The 25,236-nt window shown below is 48.1% G+C and overlaps 1 protein-coding gene across 1 annotated transcript in view; it reads left to right on the forward strand.

Annotated features, from left to right (window-relative positions):
• Positions 1-25,236, forward strand: part of LOC140208247 (NACHT, LRR and PYD domains-containing protein 3-like) — a 63,398-nt gene that overhangs the window by 21,136 nt on the left and 17,026 nt on the right. Inside the window, exons 4-6 of the mRNA XM_072276786.1 lie at positions 13,017-13,183; positions 15,232-15,403; positions 15,505-15,570. Of these exons, the coding sequence (XP_072132887.1) occupies positions 13,017-13,183; positions 15,232-15,403; positions 15,505-15,570 (405 nt within the window). The remainder of the gene's footprint in view (positions 1-13,016; positions 13,184-15,231; positions 15,404-15,504; positions 15,571-25,236) is intronic.

Raw genomic sequence — 25,236 nt, forward strand, 5'->3', positions numbered from 1 at the left:
CTCTGTCGTAATTGTGACTGCGCACACTTCTCTTCCCTGCCACCTTTGAGTGTCCTGTATACTGCTGATGTCTTCCTCAGTGAAGACTGATGCAAAATACTCGTTCAGTTCCTCTTCCATCTCCTTATCTCCCATTACAATTTCTGCAGCATCATTTTCTATCGGTCCTATATCTACTCTCACCTGTCTTTTACTCTTTATATACTTGAGAAAGCTTTTAGTATCCTCTTTGTCATTATTTGCTAGCTTCCTTTCATAGCCAATCTTTCCTCTCTTAATGACCTTCTTGGTTTCCTTTTGTAAGGTTTTAAAAACTTCCCAATCCTCTGTCTTCCCACTAATTTTTGCTTCCTTGTATGCCCTCTCCTTTGCTTTAACTTTGGCTTTGACTTCTGTTGTAAACCATGGTTGCATCCTTTTTCCACTCAAAAATTTCTTCTTTTTTGGAATATACCTGTCTTGCACATTCCTCATTTCTCACATAAACTCCAGCCACTGCTGCTCTGGTGTCTTTCCCGCCAGTGTCTCTTTCCAGTCAACTTTGGCCAGTTCCTCTTTCATGCCACTGTAATTTCCTTTACTCCACTGAAATACCGACACATCAGATTTCGGCTTCTCTTTTTCTAATTTCACAGTGAACTCAATCATGTTATGATTACTGCCTCCTAAAGGTTCCTTCACCTCAATCTCTCTAATCACCTCCGGTTCATTACACAATACCCAATCCAGTACAGCTGATCCCCTAGTGGGCTCAACAACAAGCTGTTCTAAAAAGCCATCTTGCAGACATTCTACAAATTCTCTCTCTTGAGATCCAGTGCTGACCTGATTTTCCAAATCTACTCGCACGTTAAAATCCCCCACAATAATCATAATACTGCCCTTCAGACAAGCCTTTTCTATTTCCAGTTGTAATTTGTAGTCCACATCCCTGCAGCTGTTAGGAGGCCTATAACTAACTGCCATCAGGGTCCTTTTACCTCTGCTATTTCTTAGATCAACCCATAAAGATTCTGCACCTTCCGATCCTATATCACTTCTTTCCAATGATTTAGTAAAGCTCCCAGAGACATACATCCTTTAACCAGGTTTCAGTGATGGCCACAATATCATACCTGCCAACCTGTAGCTGTACGACAAGATCATCCATCTTATTCCTTATGCTTCGTGCATTTAAGTACAACACCTTAAGACCAGCATTTGATGCTTTTTGCTTTGATTTCACTGCAACTTTATTGCACTGCAACTCATCCCAATGGTTACACATTTGCCCCATCACCTGCCTGTCTTTCCTGACATCTTTACTGCTCACTATCTTAGATTTATCTCTGTTTTCCCCTTCCTCCGCTCTACCATTCCGGTTCCCATCCCCCTGCCAAATTAGTTTAAACCCTCCCTAACAGCTCTATTAAACTTTCCCGCCAGGATATTGGTCCCCTTCGGGTTCAGGTGTAACCTGCCCTTTTTGAACAGGTCATACTTCCCCCAGAAGAGATCCCAATTATCCAAGAATCTGAAGCCCTGCCCCCTACACCAGTCTCTCAGCCATACATTCATCTGCCTGATCCGACTATTCTTGCCCTCGCTAGCACGTGGCACAGGTAGCAATCCCGAGATTACTACCCTGGAGGTCCTGCTTCTCAACTTCCTTCCTAAATCCTGGAAATCTCTCTTCAGGACCTTCTCCTTTGTCCTATCTATGTCATTGGTACCAACATGTACCAAGACAACTGTCTGTTCACCCTCCCCTTTAGAATATTCTGGACCCGATCCGAGACATCCCGTACCCTGGCACCTGGGAGGCAACACACCATGCGGGTATCTCTGTCAGGCTCACAGAATCTCTTTTCTGTTCTCCTGACTATGGAATCCCCTATGACTACCGCATTTCTCTTCTCCCTCCTTCTCTCCTGCACAACAGCGCCAGGCTCAGTGCCAGAGACCCGGTCATCGTGGGCGTCCCCTGTCAGGTCATCCCCCTCAACAGCATCCAGAACAAGATATTTGTTGCTGAGGGGACAGCCACAGGTGTGCTCTCCACTATCCGGGCATTTCCCTTCCCTCTCTTGACAGTGACCCAGTGTTCTGACTCCTGTAGCCTAGGGATGACTACCTCCCTGTAGCTCCTGTCTATCATCTCTTCACTTTCCCTGATAAGCACTAGGTCATCAAGGTGCAGCTGCAGATCCCTAACACGGTCTCTGAGGAGCTGCATCTCGGTGCACCTGGCGCAGATGTGGCCATCAGGGAGGCTGGAGGTCTCCCAGGATTCCCACATCTGACACCCTGAACAAAGCCCTAGCCCTGCAGGCATGCTACCTAATTCTACAGGAATGAAACAGGAAAAATAAGTCTACTCACCCACTTACCTCGCCAAACAGACGAACTTTTTAAACCGTTGGCTGTGAGAGCCCTGCTGTTCCTATCTGTCCGGGCCGATTCGCGAAAGGGGTGGGGTGGGGGAGAAAAAAAAGAGTTGGTGCCTCACTCTCGCCTCTTCCTGTCTACCGCCGAAGCCTGTTGAAGCCAAAGCCCTACACTCTGCTCCCACTCACTATGCTGCCCGCTCCGACAGCTTCCCGCTGTATAGGGTGGTCTCCTTTTTAAACTCTCCGCGCGGTCCTGTAAAACCGGTGAGTCTTAGGTCGATGGTCTGCAAACTATTGGTTAGAATTCTTAATGATAGGATCTACAAGCACTTGGAGAAGTACAGTCTACTCAAGGATAGTCAACATGGCTTTGTGAAGGGAAGGTCGTGCCTCATGTGCCTGATTGAGTTTTTTTGAAGAGGTAACAAAAGAAATTGATGAGGGTAGGGTGATAGATGTGGTCTACATGGATTTTAGCAAGGCATTTGACAAGGTCCTCCACGAGAGACTCATCCAGAAAGTCATGACGCAAGGGATCAGTGGAACCATGGCTGTTTGGATTTTAAAAAAATGATTTACAGGAAGAAAAGCATTCTGCCTGGGGTCGGTGACTAGTGGAGTACCGCAAGGATCTGTCCTGGGACCCATGCTCTTTGTGATTTTTATAAATAACCTGGATGAAGAGGCAGATGGATGGGTGAGTAAGTTTGTCGATGACACGAAGACTGGAGAAGTTGTGGCTGGAGCTATAGGTTGTCGAAAGTTACAAGAGGATACAGACAGGAAGCAGAGTGGGGCAGGAAAGTGGCAGTTGGAGTTCAATCCGGATAAGTGTGAGGTGATGTATTTTGGAAAGACAAACCAGAAGGTTGAGTACAGGGTTAATGGTCGGTTACTTAAGAGTGTGGATGAACAGAGGGACCTTGGGGTTCAAATCCATATATCCCTCAAGATTGTTATACAGGTTGATAGGGTAGTTAAGAAGGCCTATGGGATGCTAGGCTTCATTAATGAGGGGATTGAATTCAAGAGTAGAGAGGTCATGTTGAAACTCTACAAATCTCTGGTGAGACCACGCAGAGAGTATTGTGTTCAATTCTGGTCACTTCATTATAGGAAGGATGTCAAGCTCTGGAGAGGGTGCAGAGGAGATTTACCAGGATGTTGCCTGGATTGGAAAACAAGTCTTATGAGGCAAGCTTAGCAGAGCTGGGACTTTTCTCTTTGGAGCGTAGAAGGATGAGAGGGGACTTGATAGAGGTCTACAAGATCATGAGAGGCATAAATAGGGTGGATAGCCAGTCTTTGTTTCCCAGGGCATGAATAGCAAACACCAAATGATATATGTACAAAGTTAAGGGAGTGAAGTTTAGGGGAGACGTCAGGGGAAAGTTTTTTACACAGAGGCTTGTGGGTGCCTGGAATGACTTGCCAGGGATGTTGGTGGAGGCTAAAACATTAGGGGTATTTTAAGAGCATCTTCGATAGGCATAAGGATGAAAGAAACATAGAGGGTTACGGAGTAGTGTGGTTTAGTACATTTTTTTTAGGAATTTATGGGTTGGCACAACATCGAGGGCCGAGGGCCTGTACTGTGCTGTAGTATTCTCGTGTCTAGTGTAGTGTTTGGCTTACAGCAAATATAGCATTTAGTATGAGGGCCGATAAGCACAATTTTGTGTTAATCAGACCTTCGAAGTTCAGGGTCTCCCAAATGCCTTCTGGCAAACTCTGGCCAAAATTTCATGCGAGTTTTCTTTTTTCAACCGTGCGTTTGTCTTTGCCATTCTCCCATAAATCTGTGACTGGTGAAGCGCCCGGGCAACAGTTGTTGTCTGCGCAGTCTCTACAATCTCAAGCTTGTAAATCCTCACGAGTTGTCACAGGTCTCTTGGTGGCCTTCCTTACCAGTCCTCTTATTGCACGGTTACTCAGTTTCTGAGGACAACTCCTCTAGGCAGATTTACAACTGTGCCATTTTCTTTCCATTTCTTGATGATTGACTCAACTGTACTCCAAGTGATATTCAGTGACTTGGACATTTTCTTATATCCATCTCCTGACTTGTGATTTTCAATAACCTTTGCGCAGAGTTGCTTGTAGTGTTCTTTTGTTTCCAGGGTGTAGTTTTTTGCCAGAATACTGACTCAGCAGCAGTTGGACCTTCCAGATACATGTGTATTTTACTACAATCAATTGAAACAATTTGACTGCACACAGGTGTCCAAAAACAGATCTCATTTAACTAATCATGTGACTTCTAAAACCAATTGGCTGCACCTGTGCAGAGTTGGTGTTACATTAAAAGAGGATGAATATTTATACAATCAATTATTTTGTGTTTTATATTTGGAATTGATTTAGATCACTTTAAATAGATGTTTTCAATTTGAGTTACGTAAGTACTTTTATGTTGATCATTGTCAGAAAAGACACATTAAATCAAATGTCATTGAACGTTGTGAAACAATAAAACATGAAAAGAGAGAACATAGAAATCTACAGGACATTACGGGTCCTTCAGCCAGCAATGTTGTGCTGACCATGTAACCTACTCTAGAAAATGTCCAGTATTGTCCTACGGCATAACCCTCTATTTTTCACATATTTAACTCAGAGTCTCTGAAAGGACCCTATCGTGTCCGCCTCTACCATCTTGTTGGCAGTGCATTCCATGCACCCACCTGTATCTGCATGACATCCCTCTGTACCTAATTCCAAGCACCTTAAAATATGTCTCCTCGTGTAAGCCACTTCAGCACTTGGAAAAAAGCCTCTGTCTATCCACAAGGTCAATGGCCCTCATCATCTTATACACCTCTATCAGGTCACCTCTCATCATCCATCGCGTCAAGGGGAAAAGGTCAAGTTCACTCAACGTATTCTCATAAGGCATGCTCTCCAATCCAAGCAACATCCTTGTAAATCTCTTCTGCATTCTCTCTACAGTATCCACATCCTTCCTGTAGTGAGATGACCAAAACTGAGCACAGTTCTCCAAGTGAGGTCTAATTATGGTCTTATATAGCTTCAACAATCGTGTGGATGTTCAGAGGTTTTTCCCCCCACGGCTGAAATGGCTAACACGGGAGGGCAAAATTTTAAGGTGCTTGGATGTACGTCCAGAGGAGATGTCAGGGGTAAGTTTTTTTTAGGCAAAGTGGTGAGTGCATGGAATAGTCTGCTAGCGACTGTGGCGGAGGCGGATACAATAGGGTCTTTGAAGAGTCTCCTAGATAGGAAAATCGAGCTTGGAAAAATAGAGGGCTATAGGTAACCTTAGGTAATTTCTAAAGAAAATACATGCACGGCACAGCATTCTAGGCTGAAGGGCCTGTGTTGTGCTGTAGGGCTTCTGTGTTTCTATGTCTCTATGTCTCACAGGTATTTATCTCAATCCCACAACTGATGAAGGCTATCATACCATACGCCTTCTGAACAACACTGTCAAACTCCGCAGCAGCTTTGAGTGTCTTATGGACACAAACCCCACGATCTCACTGATCCTCCACACTGCCATGGAGTCGTACAATTAATATTATATTCTGTCTTGAAATTTGATACCACTGGTCAACATCCCGAATGCAGAATTCGAACCATCTACAACTATCTTTTGCCTTCTGTGAGCAAGCCAATTCTGGATCCACATGCCTCATTACTTTCTGAATGAGCCTCGCCTGGGGAACCTTATCAAATGCCTTACTGAAATCCATATAGACGACATCCACTGCTATACCTTCATCAATGTGTTTTGTTGCATCCTCAAATAATTCAGTCAGGTCCATAAAGCATCATCTGCCCTTGACAAAGCGATGTTGACTATCCTTAATTAGATTGTGTCTCCAAATGCTCAAAAATCCTGCTTCTCAGAATCTTCTCCAACAGCTTGCCCATCACTGAAGTAAGATTCACTGCTATATAATTTAGTGGATTATCTCTAGACCCTTCCTTGTACAAGGGAACAAGATTTGAAAACCTCCAATTCTCTAGTACTTCTCCCCACCATATTGATGATGCAAAGATCATCGTCAGAGGCTCAGCAAACTGCTCCCTCGCTTCCCACGGTAGCCTGGGATATATCTCCTACAGTCCTGGCGATATATCTAACTTAATACATTTCAAAAGCTCCAGCACATCCTCTTTCTTAATGTCGATACACTCAAGCACCTCAGAATATTAAAATAATCGACAGATTTAGAAACATCTGTTGAGAGTGTAGCGTGAATTCTAATAAAGTCAACTTGACATTTCTGGCAACCCCCAATGATTTGTTATACTTGCACGGCGTTCCCTCAGCCCCAGTGATAATTGTTAGAAAAGTTATTATTCTTAATAATATGTTACTATTATCATTCAGGTGCTTTTCCGTTCGACATGGGCAATCATGTCTCTCCATCCATCACGGTCCCTGACCCTCTGAATTGTAGTTGTTGCCTCCCCTGTTTCTAACCATGATGTTAATCCATCTATCATTTTCATTCTCTGTCTGCCTCTGCTTATTTTTCCTTCTAGCTTTCCAGTTGTACCTAAATGTTCTAATGTCTCTCTTCACATGACGTGTCCAAAGAATTTTGATTGCTGTTTTCTGATTTCTTAAGTAATGTACGTTTTGGTTTTGTTCTCTGTAGAATTTCTTCGTTGGTTATCCTGTCCGTATATGATATCCATAGCATTCTTCTGAGAAACCACATCTCTGCTGCAGTGATTCTTTCTTCCATTGCAATTGTGATGGTCCATGACTCGCAGCTATACAGCAATATAGGGAGAATGTAGCAGCTGAGAGTTCTAAGGCGGATGTCAGTCGTTATTTCCTTGTTCGTTAGGATGTTTCTCATTTCTGTAAATGCTGTTCTTGCCATTGTTATTCTTGCTTTTATGTCTGTTTCACATTTGCCATCAGATGTTACCCATGATCCAAGGTACTTGAAGTTGTGAACTTGTTTCAGGATTTCGTTTACCAATACGATCCCACAGTTTGGATATCAGGTTTCTTTGATATTACCATTACTTCAGCTTTCTTTTTGTTTAAGGTTAGGCCAAGTCTTTCGCTCTCTGTGTTCATGGTAGATGCTAGTTTCTTAAAATTTACTTCACTGCTTGCTATCAGTACTGTATGATCCGCATAGCGGAGGTTGTTGATATTGTATCCTCCCATGCTTATTCCAGGTAGGTCTTGTATGGTTCTCATGATGTTTTCACTGTACAGGGAGAACAGGTCTGGTGATAGAACACAACCTTGTCTGACTCCTCGCTTTATTGGCTGATATTCACCAATCTCATTGTCTATCTGTATGGCTGCACTTTGTTGCCAGTGAGATTCCTGGTTATTCTAAGATCTTTCCCGTCGATATTAACATCTTTAAGCATTTTCAAGATGACCTGGAGTTTCACTGTGTCAAAGGCTTTTGTGTAGTCAATGAAACAGAAGTATAGGTCTTCTTGTACTTCTATTGATCTTTCGATAATATTCCTGAGAGTATGAGTGGTGTTTGATGTCCCCTTGCCTTCGACAAAGCCGCACTGTTCTTCACTGATCTCTGGTTTGATTTTGTTTCTTATTCTAAGCATGATGATTCTAGGAAGAATCTTTGTGGGGTGGTTCATTAAACTAATTGTTCTGTGCTGTCCACACTCTGTTGCACCTGGTTTCTTTGGCAGTGCAATAAACAATGTCTTTAAAAGATCTTCTGGTACTTTGCCACCGTTGTATATTCTATTCAATAAGGTTGCTAATTTCTCTGCACCAAAATCGTCTAGCGCTTCATACAGTTCAACCAGAATGTTATCTGGTCCCGATGATTTCCCCTTTCACATTTTCTTCATAGTATGTTCCACTCCTTCTTTCAGTTTTGGCAACAACATATGTAACTGATTCCCTTCGCGTTTACCAAACCCCGACTGATGCGACTAGTCAGCATAATAAGCACCATAAATGCACAACGCGGAATACAATGTAGATAGAGAACAGTACATGGCTCCGACACACAGGCTCAGTGCTGATACAGGGTCTTCCACCAAAAATATTGACACACCCTGTGTCTTGTTCAATAATTCCAGCATTTTGTTTTATTTATTTTAAAGATTTTTTGCCAAATGTTGTTTTGGATGTATGACGCCTAAATTGTGTTTAACAATGTGCCATGTAACTATCTGATAATAACCAGGTGATATGCTCAAAGAAATTTTGATCGGAGTTCTGGGGATAATTATGGTCTTAAAGTCCTGCTAAAGAAACTGTAACGGTTTAGGACTAGATGTCTTGATGCTGTGGGTGGGATTGCATTGTTAGGGATGTCAGAATGTTTCTATGTTGAATCAAATCGTATATTGCCATAGGTGTCAATGCCAGGCGATGTTAAAATGAAAGGAGACGGTGAGAATCAGTTGTGACTGAGAAATCTGTATAATTCAGTGATGAGAGGAATAGATGTCCCATTGGTCAGCAGAAATGTTTCACTCCGCACTGCTGTAATACTTGTCCGTTACCCACCAGAGCGCCACCAGTGGTAGGAGGACTAAAACAGTGGGCGCTGTCTGCTCAACCTACCTTGTGATTCCGTAGACACTTCACTCCCAGTCCAAAAAACAAGATTGGTTCTTAAAAGAGATTTGCCTGCAATATAGCGAGTTGATACCCTGGAGAATCCTGGCCCAGTGTACAATCCATGGAGAGAGGGGAAATGGACATTGTGTGACTGTGGGTGGATGAATCCTGGCCCAGTGTACAGTCCATGGAGAGAGGGGAAATGGACATTGTGTGACTGTGGGTGGATGAATCCTGGCCCAGTGTACAGTCCATGGAGAGATGGGAAATGGACATTGTGTGACTGTGGGTGGATGAATCCTGGCCCAGTGCACAATCCATGGAGAGACTGGAAATGGACATTGTGTGACTGTGGGTGGATGAATCCTGGCCCAGTGGACAATCCATGGAGAGATGGGAAATGGACATTGTGTGACTGTGGGTGGATGAATCCTGGCCCAGTGTACAGTCCATGGAGAGAGGGGAAATGGACATTGTGTGACTGTGGGTGGATGAATCCTGGCCCAGTGGACAATCCATGGAGAGACTGGAAATGGACATTGTGTGACTGTGGGTGGATGAATCCTGGCCCAGTGTACAATCCATGGAGAGAGTGGAAATGGACATTGTGTGACTGTGGGTGGATGAATCCTGGCCCAGTGTACAATCCATGGAGAGACTGGAAATGGACATTGTGTGACTGTGGGTGGATGAATCCTGGCCCAGTGTACAATCCATGGAGAGAGGGGAAATGGACATTGTGTGACTGTGGGTGGATGAATCCTGGCCCAGTGTACAATCCATGGAGAGAGTGGAAATGGACATTGTGTGACTGTGGGTGGATGAATCCTGGCCCAGTGTACAATCCATGGAGAGAGGGGAAATGGACATTGTGTGACTGTGGGTGGATGAATCCTGGCCCAGTGGACAATCCATGGAGAGATGGGAAATGGACAGTGTGTGACTGTGGGTGGATGAATCCTGGCCCAGTGTACAATCCATGGAGAGACTGGAAATGGACATTGTGTGACTGTGGGTGGATGAATCCTGGCCCAGTGTACAATCCATGGAGAGAGGGGAAATGGACATTGTGTGACTGTGGGTGGATGAATCCTGGCCCAGTGTACAATCCATGGAGAGAGGGGAAATGGACATTGTGTGACTGTGGGTGGATGAATCCTGGCCCAGTGTACAGTCCATGGAGAGAGGGGAAATGGACATTGTGTGACTGTGGGTGGATGAATCCTGGCCCAGTGGACAATCCATGGAGAGAGGGGAAATGGACATTGTGTGACTGTGGGTGGATGAATCCTGGCCCAGTGTACAATCCATGGAGAGACTGGAAATGGACATTGTGTGACTGTGGGTGGATGAATCCTGGCCCAGTGTACAATCCATGGAGAGACTGGAAATGGACATTGTGTGACTGTGGGTGGATGAATCCTGGCCCAGTGTACAATCCATGGAGAGACTGGAAATGGACATTGTGTGACTGTGGGTGGATGAATCCTGGCCCAGTGTACAATCCATGGAGAGACTGGAAATGGACATTGTGTGACTGTGGGTGGATGAATCCTGGCCCAGTGGACAATCCATGGGGAGACTGGAAATGGACATTGTGTGACTGTGGGTGGATGAATCCTGGCCCAGTGTACAATCCATGGAGAGATCGGAAATGGACATTGTGTGACTGTGGGTGGATGAATCCTGGCCCAGTGGACAATCCATGGAGAGACTGGAAATGGACATTGTGTGACTGTGGGTGGATGAATCCTGGCCCAGTGTACAATCCACGGAGAGACTGGAAATGGACACTGTGTGACTGTGGGTGGATGAATCCTGGCCCAGTGTACAATCCATGGAGAGACTGGAAATGGACATTGTGTGACTGTGGGTGGATGAATCCTGGCCCAGTGTACAATCCATGGAGAGATCGGAAATGGACATTGTGTGACTGTGGGTGGATGAATCCTGGCCCAGTGGACAATCCATGGAGAGACTGGAAATGGACATTGTGTGACTGTGGGTGGATGAATCCTGGCCCAGTGTACAATCCATGGAGAGAGTGGAAATGGACATTGTGTGACTGTGGGTGGATGAATCCTGGCCCAGTGTACAATCCATGGAGAGATCGGAAATGGACATTGTGTGACTGTGGGTGGATGAATCCTGGCCCAGTGTACAATCCATGGAGAGACTGGAAATGGACACTGTGTGACTGTGGGTGGATGAATCCTGGCCCAGTGTACAGTCCATGGAGAGACTGGAAATGGACATTGTGTGACTGTGGGTGGATGAATCCTGGCCCAGTGGACAATCCATGGAGAGAGTGGAAATGGACATTGTGTGACTGTGGGTGGATGAATCCTGGCCCAGTGTACAATCCATGGAGAGAGGGGAAATGGACATTGTGTGACTGTGGGTGGATGAATCCTGGCCCAGTGTACAATCCATGGAGAGAGGGGAAATGGACATTGTGTGACTGTGGGTGGATGAATCCTGGCCCAGTGGACAATCCATGGAGAGAGGGGAAATGGACATTGTGGAACTGTGGGTGGATGAATCCTGGCCCAGTGTACAATCCATGGAGAGACTGGAAATGGACATTGTGTGACTGTGGGTGGATGAATCCTGGCCCAGTGTACAATCCATGGAGAGACTGGAAATGGACATTGTGTGACTGTGGGTGGATGAATCCTGGCCCAGTGTACAATCCATGGAGAGAGGGGAAATGGACATTGTGTGACTGTGGGTGGATGAATCCTGGCCCAGTGTACAGTCCATGGAGAGAGGGGAAATGGACATTGTGTGACTGTGGGTGGATGAATCCTGGCCCAGTGTACAATCCATGGAGAGACTGGAAATGGACATTGTGTGACTGTGGGTGGATGAATTCTGGCCCAGTGTACAGTCCATGGAGAGATCGGAAATGGACATTGTGTGACTGTGGGTGGATGAATCCTGGCCCAGTGTACAATCCATGGAGAGAGTGGAAATGGACATTGTGTGACTGTGGGTGGATGGATCCTGGCCCAGTGTACAATCCATGGAGAGAGTGGAAATGGACATTGTGTGACTGTGGGTGGATGGGCGCAGGCGGACCAGGCCTTGTCAAGGCTTCAGTGGACAGGCCGAAGATGTTTAGAAGTGTTTGCCTCAGTTTAAAAAAAAACAAAAAAAAGTATTCTCCTTTAAACCCCAATTAATGTTAGACCCGCCTGTTATTTATTTATTTATATATTTGTCAAGGTCGAGCAGTGGAGGAGTTTCAGTGACGTCAACATCGGGAAAGGACACGGGGATTTTGGCGAATTATTTTAATTTATAAATACTCTGCTGTTTCTGTGCCTGGGTTTAAATCAACATCGGCAATTGACAAAGTATTTGTGAAAACTGAGCAGAGAGAGTTAACATCTCTGGGGAAAACAAAATCACACGTGGAAGGAGTACAATTACCATCTGCTCCTGCTCCTCTAACAGATTGTGATGCACATTAAAATAGCGAGTTACTCCAGAAGACAAGACATTCTGCAGATGCTGAAAGTTTCGGGCAACAAAAGACACACAAAATATTGGCAGATCTCAGCAGGTCAGGCAGCATCCATGGAGAGAAATGAACATTTGATGTTTTGGATCAGGACCAAAAGGAATAGAAAGTAATGTGTCAACATCTAGAATTTCTGTCCCCTCATTTCCAGGCTGATGAAGAGCCTTGTCCCGAAACATTGATTGTTTATTCCCCTCCATAGATGCTGCCTGACATGCTGAGTATCTCCTGCATTTTGTGAGATATTCCAGAGATTTGCTGAGGAAGGGGTTGACCAGGCAGGCAGACAGTAACCCAGGGCAAAGCGGTGGTGATGGGCAGTACCAGGAGAGTGATGCTGATGGGTTATGATACTCTCAGGAATAAGCAGAGTTCTTTACAAACACAGAGGTATATTCTTGGGGATTAAAAAAAGCAGCTTTCAACAGATGGAACCATAAACCCTGTTCCTCTCCAGCACTCCCACCCCCATTTATATATTTCGGACTGTATTTCGTGATGTTTATGGTCCACAGAGAAACTTGCTGCTCAATATGCTGTCAGTAATTTCTTTAATTTTCGCCATTGTGCTTCACAGGTCCGGGCTCAGTGATCACCGAGCTCCTGGCAGGCTGGGACGATTCCCAGCTGCTGCAGTTGACGGATTTCTACCGGGACAGGCTGGAGCAGGCGATGGAAGGAGGGGTGCACGGAGTGAGCCTGGCATTAACGGCCGAGAATCAGTTCAGTGGAGAGGAACATCGGGTGAGTGGGAGGGAGAATGGGTTTGAATTTTCACACATCACAGGACTGATGGGTGTCGGAACTCTGACTCAGCGGATAATAAATCAGATAAACGAACAACTGGGAAATAAATACTGTACATACAATCACAAATATGTGAATCTGAACCAGTGATAGAAAGGGGTGAAAAGACCCCGCGGACTGGTGGGTGGCTGCTCAGTGTTCAGAGTGAGTTGAGCAGGTAACACTTCTGTGGGCTTACAGTACTAAATGGAAATATGACGGGAGGTTTCGGTTTGGGAAGACCGTGCAGCGTGACGGCAGGATGTCATTGAGAACCGGGACAGCCTCAGTGCTTGCCACAGGAGCTGGAGTGTGTTCTGTTCTGGGTGGAGATGATTGTGTTACAATCTGTAACTGCAAACAGTGTGGATCGGGGAATACTGTCTTGTTGTAATGTGTAATCACTGAATAAACCTCACTGGAATAGGCAAAGGAAAGGCATCAGGTGTCAACCGGTAATCCGCTGTCATGTTGGACACTGGCGGACTGAGGAGATGAATCACATCATCTTTTCTGAAACTACTCACTCAGCTATAAAAAAAAACCTTCCTGATTTCTTTCTTCATCTGTGATTGTTATTTTCTGATTTCTGTTTTACACCGTCAGATCCGGTGAGGAATTTTGTATCGATTGGGAACCATGTCAATGAAGCGGTCACAGACCAGCCAGGATCTCATTGACTGGTGGACCAGATTCACGGTGACTGTCCCTCCCTGTGCTCTGCACTCAGAATGTACAGTCCATGTCCGGACAGGGTGACTGCTCAGCGTGATCCCGTTATAGAACATAGAACATAGAATAGTACAGCACAGTACAGGCCCTTCTGCTCACAATGTTGTGCCGACCCTCAAACCCTGCCTCCCATATAACCCCCCACCTTAAATTCCTCCAAATACCTGTCTAGTAGTCTCTTAAACTTCACTAGTGTATCTGTCTCCACCACTGATTCAGGCAGTGTATTCCATGCACCGACCACCCTCTGAGTAAAAAACCTTTCTCTAATATCCCCCTTGAACTTCCGACCCCTTACCTTAAAGCCATGTCCTCTTGCACTGAGCAGTGCTGCCCTGGGGAAGAGGCGCTGGCTATCCACTCTATCTATTCCTCTTATTAACTTGTACACATCTATCATGTCTCCTCTCATCCTCCTTCTCTCCAAAGAGTAAAGCCCTAGCTCCCTTAATCTCTGATCATAATGCATACTCTCTAAACCAGACAGCATCCTGGTAAATCTCCTCTGTACCCTTTCCAATGCTTCCACATCCTTCCTATGGTGAGGCGACCAGAACTGGACACAGTACTCCAAGTGTGACCTAACCAGAGTTTTATAGAGCTGCATCATTACATCACGACTCTTAAACTCTATCCCTCGACTTATGAAAGCTAACACCCCATAAACTTTCTTAACTACCCTATCCACCTGTGAGGCAACTTTCAGAGATCTGTGGACATGTACCCCCAGATCCCTCTGCTCCTCCACACTACCAAGTATCCTGCCATTTACTTTGTACTCTGCCTTGGAGTTTGTCCTTCCAAAGTGTACCACCTCACACTTCTCCGAGTTGAACTCCATCTGCCACTTCTCAGCCCACTTCTGCATCCTATCAATTTCTCTCTGCAATCTTCGACAATCCTCTACACTATCTACAACACCACCAACCTTTGTGTCGTCTGCAAGCTTGCCAACCCACCCTTCTACCCCCACATCCAGGTCGTTAATAAAAATCATGAAAATTAGAGGTCCCAGAACAGATCCTTGTGGGACACCACTAGTCACAATCCTCCAATCTGAATATACTCCCTCCACCACCACCCTCTGCCTTCTGCAGGCAAGCCAATTCTGAATCCACTTGGCCATACTTCTCTGGATCCCATGCCTTCTAACTTTCTGAATAAGCCTATCGTGTGGAGCAGAGTGTGTTCTGATGTTACAGAGCACATCATTTACTTCTCATTCGCTCTGTGAATCTGTCAGTCCTCAATATGTTCACTGTTACTCTTCACAGAAAATCTCCGATCTCGCTGATAAGGGAGAGCGGGCGGACAGTTCTAAACTCCTCCTGAGCCTGGTGATGGAGAAAGGCTCCCGAGCCCGGAGGGTGATGTGGGAAACCTTTGTGAAAATGCGGATTGGTGTCCCAAATTTGGGCAAAATACTGAAGGAAATACAGATATACGGTGAGATAATATCAGAGATTAATTTAAATTTGGATCACAACATAGCACACTTTGCAATTTAACAAAAGTGATTTCCTCAATCTGTTTAATTTCAATCTCAGGTTGTGATCCTTCCCATCGACCAATTCCCGCTCAACTTTTACTAAAGGTTCTCAGTGAGCTGAAAGGTAAGTGAACGTGCATTGAACATTGCAGAGTACAACACTGAGATAAGCCATTAGGCGTATCATATTGTGCCGAAACAGCTAAGAAGTAAATCAAACGTACCCAAACTCTAACCTCTCCTTCCTACCCCATGCCAATATGCGTCCATCTTCCTTACACCCATGTGCCTGTCCAAGTGTCTCTTAGAAGTCTCTAACAATTTGCCTCTCCCACCTTACCATGCAGTGCATTCCAGGCAGCCACGACTCTCTGATTTAAAAAAAAAAACAAACTATCCCTCACATCCTCCTTAATCCAACCCCCTCTCACCTTCACTGCAGGCCCTCTAGTAATAGACATTTGAACCCTAGGAAACCGATTCTCTCTGTCCGCTCTACCTAAGCCTCTCATAATGTTGCCAACCTGAGCTCCCTCAGACTCTGATGATCCAGAGAAAACAATTCATTTTTCTCCAGTCTCTCATGATAGCACATGTCCTCTAAACCAGACAGCATCCTGGTGAACCTCTTCTGCTCCCTCTCTAAAGTCTCAACATCCCTCCGGTAGTGGGGCAATTGGAAAGATACGCAATGGCCCAGATGTGGCCGAAGCAGAGTTTATAAAGTTGAAACTTCACCTCTGTTTCCACCAACGGTGGTCCTTTACGTCGGGCGGTTAAGTTGTTGAGCCACAAAGATCTGACCAGGTAAATGTTGGCACTGTGACAGAGAACACAGTGAGACACAGGGAAACGTGTTTGCTAGAGGGAGAGTTTTCAAAGGACATTTTGAGGAAAGAGGTAGAGAGCTGGCGAGTTTGAGGAAAGTGGTCACACCGCTCAGGGACCTGCAACTACAGATCCCCACCAGAGTCTGAGTGGAGAAGAGGGTGATGTGGAGAATGAAAAAAAAACTTATATTTCTTCACACCAAAAGTCAAAACCTTCTCTTGCCAGCCATTGTCCCCTCCTGAACAGCCTCATCCTTAACCGTTTTCTAAACTCCCCCAGTTCCTGCAAATTATCTTTTCTTAGAGTTGGGCGTCCACTGAAGTTCCAGTCACAGAATATTAATAATAGCATCACTTTAATTAGAAAAGCAGATAACATCCCAACCAGTCTGTTCAACCACAGAGCAGCATATGAACATCGCTGTGTTCACATCAGCACTCCCTCGTGCAAACTCTGCTATAGTGTTAGAGAGGGTGAGATTGGGGGACATATTCCTCAGCTCAGTCCGCAGAAGCTGAAATTCCTGTCTGCCGGTGTTGTGTGATGGACACTGTGGAAGTGTGAGAGATGGGAATTAGGACAGGGAAACCGAGAGTTGTGGGATCGTGACAAGGAAGGTGCAAAGGACTGAAATTATCCGTAAATAATATTACAATTTGTCAAATTATGACCTTCTGGATGGGAAGCCCATCACGTCAGTGAAAATAGAGCCCGGGGCAATGCATGGGCTCAGAGATTGTGAGGCTTCATCATCGCAGACTGAGTTGGACAGAGGAGAGAGCGTAAGAAAGACAAATATCACATAACTTATTAACATTGCATCAGCCCATGTTTCACTGATTATTCGAAGCTCTTAACAGAAATATAAGGAATGTCGGCCAGAATCCTGGTTCAGTCTCTTTCATTTACAAGAATAAATCCCAAAGACAATAATTTAAACCTGGGACCAGAGATAGACGAATCTGGAAGTTTACAAATTACTCACGTCTCTGCCACCTCTGTTAATGATGTTCCAGTCCACATACGGTCAATGAAACACCTCAGTTTCCCTGCACCATGGGTTTGGTAAATCGCCACAAGCTTGTTTTTCACTAATCCTCATGTTGTTTGCCGAGGGAACAGACACGACAGTGAATTTCCCACAACCATTTCTGAATATCAAACAGATACACTCCCAGATTATTGAAGAACATCATTTCTCCCATTCTCACACTCTCTAAAGTAAATATGTACACAATCAATGTTTTCCTACACTCCCAATCACAGCCAAATACATTCAGTAGAAACCCCAAACATATCTGACAGAGTCCCGACACACTGTGAGACCCCACACACCCCTGACAGGGTCCAAAAACAGTGTGAGACCCCAGACGTCCCTGTGAGGGTCCTGACACACTGTGACACTCCACATACCCCTGACAGGGACCTGACGCACTGGGAGACACCACACACTTCTGACAGGATTCTGACACGCTGTGACACCCCACACACTACTGACAGTGTCCTGACACACTGTGACACCTCACAGGTCCCTGACGGTTCCTGACACACTGTGAGACACCACACGACCCTGAGAGGTTCCTGACACACGGTGAGACGACACACAGCCATGACAGGGTCCTGACGCACTGTGAGACCCCACATATACCTGGCAGTGTTTTGACACACTGTGAGACCCCAAGCACACCTGAGAGAGTCTCGGCAAACTTTGAGACCCCACACGTCTCTATCAGGTTCCTGACACACTGTGAGGCACCACACACACCTGACAGGGTCTAGACCCAATGTGAGACCCCAAACATTCCTGGCAGGGCCCTGACACACTGTGAGATCCCACACATCCATGAGAGAGTCCTGACACACTGTGAGAGCCCACACACCCCTGAGAGGGTCCAGACATACTGTGAGACCACAGTCACCCCTGACACACTATGAGACCCCACACACTTCTGACAGGGCCCTGACACACTGTAGACACCACACAGCCGTGTTAGGGTCCTGACACACAGTGAGACACCACACAGCCGTGTTGGGGTCCTGCCACACTGTGAGTCCCCACATGACCGTGACAGGGTCCTGTTGGACACCACACACCGCTGTCAGTGTCCTAAATCACCCCTGACAGTGTCCTGAAACACTGTGAGACCACAGACGTCCCTGAAAGGGTCCTGACACACTGTAACACCTGACACGCACCTGACAGGGTGCTGACACACTGTGCGACCCCGCACACCCCTGACAGATTCCTGAAAGACTGTGAAACCCCACACACACCTAACAGTGTCCTGACACACTGTCAGAACCCACATACCACTGAGAGGGACCTGACACACGTTGATAGCCCACACGTCCCTGATAGGTTCCTGACACACTGTGAGACCCAGTACACGTCTGACAGGGTCCTCACACAGTGTGAGACACCACATACTGTGAGACCCCACACACCCCTGTTAGGGGACCGTCACACTTTGAGACACCATATCCCTGACAGGATATTGAAACACTGTCAGACCCCACACACCGCTGACAGTATTCTAAAACACCCCTGGCAGGATCCTAAAACATTGTGAGACCGCACACGTCCCTGACACGTTCGTGACACACTCTGAGACGACACATAACCATGACAGGGTCCTGACGGACTGCGACACCCCACATAAACCTGACAGTGTCCTGACACACTGTGAGACCCCACACGTCCCTGACAAGGACCTAACACACTGTGAGACCGCACACGTCCCTGTTAGGGCCCTGACCGAATGTGAGACCCCAAACACTCCTGGCAGGGTCCTGAAACACTGTTAGATCTCACACATCCATGAGAGGGTCCTCACACACTGTTGGACCCCACACACCCTGACAGAGTCCTGATACACTGTGAGACCCCACACGTCCCTGACAGGGTCCTGACACACTGTGAGACACCACACACTTCTGACAGGATTCTGACACGCTGTGACACCGCACACACTCCTGACAGTGTCCTGACACATTGTGACACCCCACAGATCCCTGACCGTTCCTGACACACTGTGAGACACCACACGCCCCTGGGAGGTTCCTGACACACGGTGAGACGACACATAGCCATGACAGGGTCCTGACGCACTGTGAGACCCCACAAATACCTGGCAGTGTCCTGACACACTGTGAACCCCAAAAACACCTTAGAGTGTCCTGACAAACTGTGAGACCCCACACGTCCCTAACAAGTTCCTGACACACTGTGAGACACCACACACACCCGACAGGGTCCAGACCCAATGTGAGACCCCAAACACTCCCGGCAGGATCCTGACACACTGTGAGATCCCACACATCCATGAGAGGGTCCTGACACACTGTGAGACCCCACACAACCCTGACAGGGTCCAGACACACTGTGAGACCACAGACACCCCTGATACACTATGAGACACAGCACACTTCTGACAGAGTCCTGACACACTGTGAGACACCACATACCACTGTCAGTGTCCTAAATCACCCCTGACAGGGTCCTGAAACACTGTGAGACCACAGACGTCCCTGACAGGGTCCTGACACACTGTGCGACCCCGCATACCCCTGAAAGATTCCTGACAGACTGTGAGACCCCACACACCCCTGACAGGGTCCTGACACACAGTGAGACACCAGACACCACTGTCAGTATCCTAACTCACACCTGACAGGGTCCTAAAACACTGTGAGACCACAGGCGTCCCTGACAGGGTCCTGACACACTGTGACACCCGACACACCACTACCAGATTCCTGACAGACTGTGAGACCCCACACACACCAAACAGTGTCCTGACACACTGTCAGAACTCACACACCTTAACCGTGTCCTGACACAATGTGAAATCCGACAAGTCCCTGACAGGGTCTTTACACAGTGTTAAACCCAACACGTCGCTGACAGGGTCCTGACACACTGTGAGACCCCAGACACTCCTGACAGGGACCTGACACACTTTGAGACCCCACACACTGCTGATAGATTCTGACACACTGTGAAACCCCACACGTCCCTGACAAGGATCTAACACACTGTGACACCCCACACGTCATTGACAGGTTCCGGACACACTGTGAGGCACCACACACATCTGACAGGATCCTGACCCAATGTGAGACCACAAAAACTCCAGGCAGTGTCCTGACACACTGTGAGATCCCACACATCCATGAGAGGACCCTGACACACTGTGAGACCCCACACACCGCTGACAGGGTCCAGACACACTGAGAGACCCCACACGTCACTGACAGCGTCCTGACGCACTGTGAGACACCACACGTCCCTGAGAGGTTCCTGACACACGGTGAGACGACACACAGCCATGACAGGGTCCTGACGCACTGTGAGACCCCACATATACCTGGCAGTGTTCTGACACACTGTGAGACCCCAAGCACACCTGAGAGAGTCTCGGCAAACTTCGAGACCCCACACGTCCCTATCAGGTTCCTGACACACTGTGAGACACCACACACACCTGACAGGGTCTAGACCCAATGTGAGACCCCAAACATTCCTGGCAGGGTCCTGACACACTGTGACATCCCACACATCCATGAGAGGGTCCTGACACACTGTGAGAGCCCACACACCCCTGACAGGGTCCTGACACACAGTGAGACCCCACACACCAGTGTCAGTGTCCTAGATCATCCCTGACAGTGTCCTGAAACCCTGTGAGACCACAGACGTCCCTGACAGGGTCCTGACATACTGTAACACCCGACACGCACCTGACAGTGTCCTGACACACTGTGCGACCCCGCACACCCCTGACAGATTCCTGACATACTCTGAAACCCCACACACACCTAACAGTGTCCTGACACACTGTCAGAGCCCACACACCACTGAGAGGGACTGACACACTTTGATAGTCCACACGTCCCTGATAGGTTCCTGACACACTGTGAGACCCAGCACACGTCTGGCAGTGACCTGACACACTGTGAGGCACCACACACTTCTGACAGGATTCTGACACGCTGTGACACCCCACACACTACTGACAGTGTCCTGACACACTGTGACACCCCACAGGTCCCTGAAGTGGTTCAGACACACTGTGAGACCACAGACACCCCTGACACACTATGAGACACCACACACTTCTGACAGGGTCCTGACATACTGTGAGACACCACACACCACAGTCAGTGTCCTAAATCACCCCGACAGTGTCCTCAAACACTGTGAGTCCACCGACGTCCCTGACAGTATCCTGACACACTGTAGCACCCGACACACACCTGACAGAGTCCTGACGCACTGTGAGACCCCACACAACCCTGACAGGGACCTGACACACTGTGAGACCCCACACGCACCTGACAGGTTCCTGACACACGGTGAGACGACACATAGCCATGACAGGGTCCTGACGCACTGCAAGACCCAACATACACCTGGTAGTGTCCTGACACACTGTGAGACCCCACGCGTCCCTGACAAGGACCTAACACACTGTGAGACCCCACACACACCTGACAGGGTCCTAACCCAATGTGAAACCCCAATCACTCCTGGCAGGGTCCTGACACACTGTGAGACCCCACACGTCCCTGACAGAGTCCTGACGCACTGTGAGACCCTGCACACGTCTGACAGTGACCTGACACACTGTGAGACACCACACACTTCTGACAGGATTCTGACACGCTGTGACACCCCACACACTACTGACAGTGTCCTAACACACTGTGACACCCCACAGGTCCCTGACGTTTCCTGACACACTTTGAGACCCCAAGCACACCGAAGAGTGTCCTGACAAACTGTGAGACCCCACACGTCCCTAACAGGTTCCTGACAAACTGTGAGACACCAGACACACCTGACAGGGTCCTGACCCAATGTGAGACCCTGCACACGTCTGACAGGGACCTGACACACAGTGAGACCCCACAATTCCCTGACAGAATCCTGACACACTGTGAGACCACAGACACCTCTGACACACTATGAGACCCCACACACTTCTGACAGGGTCTTGACACAGTGTGAGACACTACACAGAGCTGTTAGGGTACTGACACACTGTGAGACCCCACACATCCCTGACAGGGTCCTGACACACAGTGAGACACCACAGAACACTGTCAGTGTCCTAAATAACCCCTGACAGTGTCCTGAAACACTGTGAGACTACAGACGTCCCTGACAGACTGTGAAACCCCACACACACCTAACAGTGTCCTGCCACACTGTCCGAACCCACAGAGACCTGACAGGGTCCTGACACACTTTGATCGCCCACGCGTCCCTGATAGGTTCCTGACACACTGTGAGACCCAGCACCCGTCTGACAGAGTCCTCATACACTGTGAGACCCCACACCCCTGTTAGGGGACTGACACACTTTGAGACCCCATATCCCTGACAGGATAGGGAAACACTGTCAGACCCCACACACCGCTGACAGGGTCCTAAAACACTGTGAGACTGCACACGTTCCTGACAGATTCCTGACACACTGTGAGACCCCACACGCCCCTGATAGGTTCCTGACACACGGTGAGACGACACATAGCTATGACAGGGTCCTGACGCACAGCGAGACCCCACATACACCTGGCAGTGTCCTGACACACAGTGAGACGCCCCACACGTCCCTGACAATGACTTAATACACAGTGAGACCCCACCGGTCCCTGACAGGTTCCTGACACACCGTGAGATACCACAAACACCTGACAGGGTCCTGACCCAATGTGAGACCACAAACATTCCTGGCAGGGTCCTGACACACTGTGAGACACCACACAGCTCTGTTAGGGTACTGACACACTGTCAATCCCACAGATACCTGGCAGTGTCCTGACACACTGTGAGACCCCGAGCACACCTGAGAGAGTCCTGACAAACTGTGAGACCCCACATGTCCCAAAGGGATTCCTGACACATTGTGAGACACCACACACACCTGATAGGGTCCTGACCCAATGTGAGACCCTGCACACGTCTGACAGGGACCTGACGCACTGTGAGACACCACACAGCCCTGACAAGTTCCTGACACACTGTGAGACCCCACACACCCCTGACAGGGTCCAGACACACTATGAGACCCCAAGCACTCCTGGCAGGGTACTGACCCACTGTGAGATCCCACACATCCATGAGAGGGTCCTGACACACTGTGAGACCCCACACACCCCTGACAGGGTCCTGACACACTGTGAGACCCCACCCGTCCCTGACAGGTTCCTGACACACCGTGAGACACGACACATACATGACAGGGTCCTGACCCAATGTGAGACCCAAACACTCCTGGCAGGGTCCTGACACACTGTGAAACACCACACAGCCCTGTTAGGGTATTGACCTACTGTGAGACCCCAAGCACACCTGAGAGAGACCTGACAAACTGTGGGACCCCACACGTCCCTGACAGGTTCCCGACACACTGTGAGACACCAAACACACCTGACAGGGTCCTGACCCAATCTGAGACACTGCACACGTCTGACAGGGGCCTGACTCACTCTGAGACCCCACATACACCTGACAGGGTCGAGACACACTGTGAGACCCCAGGAACTCCTGGCAGGGACCTGACACACTGTGAGATCCCACATATCCATGAGAGGGTCCTGACACACTGTGACACCCCACACACCCCTGACAGGGTCCTGACACACTGTGAGATCCCACACATCCATGAGAGGGTCCTGACACACTGTGAGACACCACACACCCCTGACAGGGTCCTGACACACTATGAGACCCTGCACACATCTGACAGGGACCTGACACACTGGGAGACACCACACACGTCTGACAGGATTCTGACATGCTGTGACACCCCACGCACTACTGACAGTGTCCTGACACACTGTGACACCTCACAGGTCCCTGACGGTTTCTGACTGACTGTGAGACACCACACGCCCCTGAGAGGTGCCTGACACACGGTGAGACGGCACACAGCCATGACAGGGTCCTGACGCACTGTGAGACCCCGCATGTACCTGGCAGTGTCCTGACACACTGTGAGACCCCAAGCACACCTGAGAGTGTCCTGGCAAACTGAGACCCCACACATCCCTAACAGGTTCCTGACACACTGTGAAACCCCCAACACTCTTGGCAGGGTCCTGACACACAGTGAGATCCCACACATCCATGTGAGGGTCCTTACACACTGTGAGACCCCAAGCACACCTGAGGGTGTCCTGACAAACTGTGAGAACCCGTCCCTAACATGTTCCTGTCAAACTGTGAGACATCAGATAGCCCTGCCAAGTTCCTGAAACACTGTGAGACCCCACACACCCCTGACAGGGTCCAAACACACTGTGAGACCCCACAATTCCCTGACAGGGTCCTGACACGCAGTGAGACACCACACAGTCCTGTTTGGGTAGTAAATCACCCCTGACAGTGTCCTGAAAGACTGTGAGACCATAGACGTCCCTGACATGGTCCTAACACACTGTAACACCCGACACACACCAGACAGAGTCCTGACACACTGTGCAACAACGCACACCCCCGACAGATTCCTGACAGACTGTGAAACCCCACACACACCTAACAGTGTCCTGACACACTGTCAGAACCCACACACCCCTGATGGGATCCTCACACACTTTGATAGCCCACACGTCCCTACAAAGTTCCTGACACACTGTGAAACGCAGCACACGTCTGACAAGGTCCTCACACACTGTGATACCCCACAGACCCCTGTTAGGGGACCAACACACTTAGAGATACAATTTTCCTGACAACATACTGAAAGACTGTCAGAGCCCACACACCGCTGACAGTGTTCTAAACCACCTCTGACAGGGTCCTAAAACACTGTGAGTCCGCACATGTCCCTGACAGGGCTCTGACACACTGTGATACCCACACACCCCTGACAAGGCCCTGACACACTCTGAGACACTACACATCCATGACAAGGGCCTGACACACAGTGAAACCCCACACACACCTGACAGG

This window comes from Mobula birostris, chromosome 13 (assembly GCF_030028105.1).
Source record: "Mobula birostris isolate sMobBir1 chromosome 13, sMobBir1.hap1, whole genome shotgun sequence".
Classification (NCBI taxonomy): Eukaryota; Metazoa; Chordata; class Chondrichthyes; order Myliobatiformes; family Myliobatidae; genus Mobula; species Mobula birostris.